This window comes from Bidens hawaiensis, unplaced genomic scaffold (genome assembly GCF_021521415.1).
Source record: "Bidens hawaiensis isolate Kalapana, Puna unplaced genomic scaffold, B.hawaiensis_p1.1 tig00056331_1, whole genome shotgun sequence".
In the NCBI taxonomy this organism is placed as follows: domain Eukaryota; kingdom Viridiplantae; phylum Streptophyta; class Magnoliopsida; order Asterales; family Asteraceae; genus Bidens; species Bidens hawaiensis.
This window is the reverse complement of record NW_027500161.1, coordinates 23,473-27,938: the sequence shown is the minus strand read 5'-3', so window position 1 is coordinate 27,938 and position 4,466 is coordinate 23,473. Positions and strand designations below refer to the sequence as shown.

The following is a 4,466-nucleotide window of genomic DNA, read 5'->3' as shown; positions in this document are numbered from 1 at the left end:
GTACCAACACACACCCTTTTGGTTTCAATACTCAATTTACCATTAGGGTTTTCAGTGTCATGGGTTTGTGAGGTTAATTGATGTACTAGAAGTCTTTGATTTGTTCAGTGAGGTGGGTTTCTTGCGATTGTATGTTTCTTTGTCTTGTTTTACCTGTTTTGGAAGAGTTTGTAGCTTGTAAGTTAACATGCACACCACCTGTTTGTTAAAATGCCTCAATGAAAGATACCCTTTTTTGTTGAATTAAGCTTGGGGATTTTGTTTTGGAGTTGGGTTTTCGGTTTCTATGGTTTTAAGAGAGCTTGATTTGTAGTTCTTTTTTGGTTGTTTTAGGAAGTTAAAGGGTGTTGAATTCGGATTGATTTGATGCCGCGGAACGAGGCTGATCAGATCGATTACATGGCAGAAGAAGGGGAGATGTCGGATTTTGTAGACGAAGTGGACGAAGAAGAGGAAGAACACGGCGGTGAAGATCAAAATCTTGATGATTATGCTATGGTCAGTCTGGTTTCACGTTTTCTCTGTTATTAAATGTAGCATGATATAATGTGCAAGATTTTCAAAGTTTTAATGTTTGATAGCTTACGAAGGTGACGGATACGTCCTCGGCTCAAGCAAGATCCGGGAAAGATATTCAAGGCATTCCGTGGGAAAGATTGAATATAACAAGAGAAAGTTATAGACGTACACGGCTGGAACAGTATAGAAACTATGAGAATATTCCCTTATCAGGTGAAGCTGTCGATAAGGTATAATTGTACTCGTATTTATGAATATGACTACCTTTTCCACTTATTGATATTATGGCAACTTTATTATTATTATGTGTCTAGAAATGTAAACAACAGTCAAAAGGTGGAAACTACTACGAGTTCTTTCATAATACACGATCAGTGAAGCCTACAATCCTTCATTTTCAGGTTTGTAACGTTCTCTTTGTTCAAGATTTTGTTTTCAAGTAGATTGATATTAAAATAATGTGTTTGCTATTTCAGTTAAGGAACCTTGTATGGGCGACTTCCAAGCATGATGTATACCTCATGTCTAACTACTCGATCATGCATTGGTCATCACTATCTCAAAACTTAACAGAAATCCTCAATTTTTCTGGACATGTGGCGCCTACTGAGGTACTTTAATATATATTTTAAAATGTTATTGAGGCTCTCCTGCGCTGATTTTTATTTTGTGGCTCAGAAACACGCCGGAAGTTTGTTAGAAGGTTTCACACAAACTCAGATCAGTACACTCGCAGTCAATGATGAGTTTCTTGTTGCAGGAGGCTTTCAAGGAGAGCTTGCTTGTAAGGTAATTTGATAATACAAGACTTGGGTACCCAGTCCAAAAAGTTTTTTTTTTTTTAATATTTTAGTGATTGTTCATGGATTCTGTTAAATTATGCAGAGATTGGATAAACATGGGGTTAGTTTTTGTACAAGAACAACTTATGAAGACAATGCTATTACAAATGCTATAGAGATATACGATAGTTTGAGGTAATTATGAATTATGATGTACATGTTTAATAAAAGATATGTTATTGTCGGTGTGTTGACTTTTTTTTATTAATATTGTTACTTTGTAGTGGTGGAATGCATTTCATGGCCTCGAACAATGATTGTGGTTTGAGGGAGTATGATATGGATGGCTTTCAGCTTGTTAATCATTTCCGTTTTCCGTGGCCCGTGAATGTGAGTTTCGTAAATTGGACAGGCCATGTGGGTTGGGCTGATTGGTCAATTTGGTTCGGGTCAAAACATGGATACTTTTAGCACGAGTCAAATCGGTTTGGGTCGGGTTTGGCTGATCTGCAAACGCTGAATCGCTTTTTTTAGAAGATCATAAAAAGTGAGTGTACAAAAAAGAGTAAACCACGTTTTTAGTCCATGTGGTTTGTCAAAAATTACTGTTTATAGTCCAAACGCTTCTTTTTTGTTCTTTTTAGTTCATTAGTTTCATTCTTGTTTCAGTTAACTCCATGTTTTTAACTCTGTTAAATAGATGGGCTTGTTATTCTCCATGTGTAAAAAGACTAAAATGCCGTTCTTTTCTTACAGTAATAAAAATGTGAACTTTTTTCCCTAATAATGTGATATAGATAGTTTTATGCATATGGAATACATTAGAGGTGACTTTCAATTACATGTTTTCTTTTTTGTTAAATCTTCTAACCAACCTGTTTTTCTTAGAAAGACGTTTTAGTCTATGTGTAAAAGACGAAAATGGCCTTCTATAATTACAGTAATAAAAATCTGACCTTTTTTTTCCTAATAAAGTGATATATAAAGTTTTATTTATATGAATACGTTAGGGTTGACTTTGAACCCGATATATCTTTTTTAGTTAAATCTTTAAAGAACCTGGTTATGACACATTAGAGTTAAAACACAACCCAAATTAACATCCCGTTTTGTACCTTTTCTTGTTGCAGCATACATCTTTGAGCCCCGATCGCAAGCTCATAACTGTAGTTGGTGATAATCTTCATGGATTGCTTGTAGACTCCACAAGTGGAAAGGCAAGAACTTTCAATAATATTATTTTTGATAATTTCCTTTTCAAATAATGACATCATTCTTCTTTGGCAGACGGTTGCCACAGTGGAAGGCCACCTAGATTACTCATTTGCGTCGGCATGGCATCCAGGTGGCAACATCTTTGCAACAGGCAATCAAGACAAGACCTGCAGAGTATGGGATGTAAGAAACCTTTCAGACCCGGTTTCGGTTCTTAAAGGCAACATGGGGGCAGTTCGGTCAGTCCGTTTTTCATCTGACGGGCAGTTCTTGGTGGTTGCAGAGCCTGCAGATTTTGTTCATGTCTACAACACCAACTTAAACTATGAAAAAAGACAAGAAATTGATTTCTTTGGGGAAATATCTGGCGTGTCTCTTAGTTCTGATGATGAAACGCTTTATGTTGGCGTGTGGGACCGGACTTATGCCAGCCTGTTACAGTTCAACAAACGGCATAGGTACGGGTATCTGGATTCGTTTGTGTAGTGATAATTGTGGTGAATAAGGCGACCCGTGTGTTGAAAGAGACCAGTATGTATAGTGAAAATCTTTTGAAGTTGAGAAAGGTTTGTTGACTGTTAGGAGCCTCGTATAAGTTAGGGCAAATGGGTTGTTGGTTGTTTAATGTCAAATTATGGTTGGGTTATGCTGCCGTTGATGACAGCGTTCTTGCAATGTATGGTTGGTTGATCATGTTTTTGTTGTCCCTAAGGGTGTGTTTGAAGTAGGTACCGACCGCCAATATGAAAAATGTTCTGTGTTCATTGTTGAGCTTTCCAGAATCGACGGATCTCTTACACAATTTTGCTTCAGTGTCAAGTTGCATCCCTTATATGGTGCAACTTAGCATCCCCAAACTCATACTACCAGTCGGTTGCCGAAATCAGCCATCGACAATTATCACTCACACAAGAGGATAGTAGGTGATGTTCATGACTACTTATTGCCCATCTAATTGGTTTTTCAGTCACAATACTTTCATTATAGTTTCAAGTAATTCCGGGTTTATAATATCGACTATTTCTTCCATTAAAACTATGGGTATTTTAGTCTTTTTACACGTAAGGGACTATACCTGAAAAACAGTATGGGTATATTAGTTTTTTTAAGGGACTGTATATTACAAAAAACTATACATAATAAATAAGTAGTTGATTACGTCATGTGTCATAATAATGTAATCCAAAATTCTTTTCATTTCATTTTAAGTAACATATACGTAATTTCAATTATATCTTATATTAAATATCGTTTTATAATTCATAAATCTAGTTATTTAAAATTTTCTTTATACAATCAGTCAAATAACATAAACTAATAAGTACAATAATAAAAAAGCAAATAAACTATAATTTTTGATATGGCTACTCCGGTGGCTACTTCGGCAACGATTTTGAAATCATGACCAAAATTCCGGCCAAACCAAATTATTTGATAACATCATAAATTTCTGCTTAGTTTCTTTATCTCATTCCATGTCACGCTAGTAGTTGTAGTTAGAGATGTTCAAAACGGTTTGGGATTAGGAACCGGAACCGGTTTCTAACCAGTTCCTATAATCAAAATCCCCTTTTAAACCGGTTCCAGGGTCGAACCGGTTAGGGAACCGAACCGGTTCTCCCACCCTCGGACCCCTAACCTATGGAACCGGTTCTTACCGGTTCCTAAACCGGTTCCTACACTGTAACCGGTTCCAACCCGTTACAGTGTAAAAATTTTTTTTTTTTTTCGTTTTTCGTTTGCGATTTGGATTCTAAACTACGATTCGTATTTGTATAGCATGAAAAATAAACAAAACAATTAACATAAAATTCATTTTATTTACTTTAAGAAGTTCAAAAAAAAAAAGGTTACATGTTTTAAAATCTTCAAAAACAAACTAACAAAACATTAAACTTATAAATATAAAGTTGTAACATATTATTTCTAGAAAAGCCTTCTTGTTCGTCG

General features: G+C 35.7%; 1 protein-coding gene across 2 annotated transcripts; it reads left to right on the top strand.

The window, feature by feature from the left end:
* The first annotated feature begins 239 nt into the window (after positions 1-239).
* Positions 240-3,087, top strand: LOC143601463 (putative WD repeat-containing protein C2A9.03). 2 transcript variants are annotated; one of them, XM_077078865.1, is made up of 9 exons: positions 240-498; positions 582-749; positions 834-920; positions 996-1,130; positions 1,198-1,308; positions 1,405-1,496; positions 1,586-1,691; positions 2,432-2,518; positions 2,589-3,087. In XM_077078865.1, exons 1-9 carry the CDS (start codon positions 367-369, stop codon positions 3,000-3,002), a joined length of 1,332 nt encoding a protein of 443 aa, XP_076934980.1. In that variant the 5' UTR covers positions 240-366; the 3' UTR covers positions 3,003-3,087. The 2 variants fall into 2 exon arrangements, with proteins under 2 accessions (XP_076934980.1, XP_076934981.1); XM_077078866.1 differs by having other exon boundaries at positions 353-498; positions 591-749.
* The last annotated feature ends 1,379 nt before the right edge of the window (positions 3,088-4,466 follow it).

Bases quoted from the DNA above. Each gene is read 5' to 3' on its own strand.
- LOC143601463 (XM_077078865.1), top strand. From the start codon at position 367: ATGCCGCGGAACGAGGCTGATCAGATCGATTACATGGCAGAAGAAGGG. The intron at 1,131-1,197 runs GTACTTTAATAT...TTTGTGGCTCAG, and splicing joins GACATGTGGCGCCTACTGAG to AAACACGCCGGAAGTTTGTT. The intron at 2,519-2,588 runs GCAAGAACTTTC...CTTCTTTGGCAG, and splicing joins TAGACTCCACAAGTGGAAAG to ACGGTTGCCACAGTGGAAGG.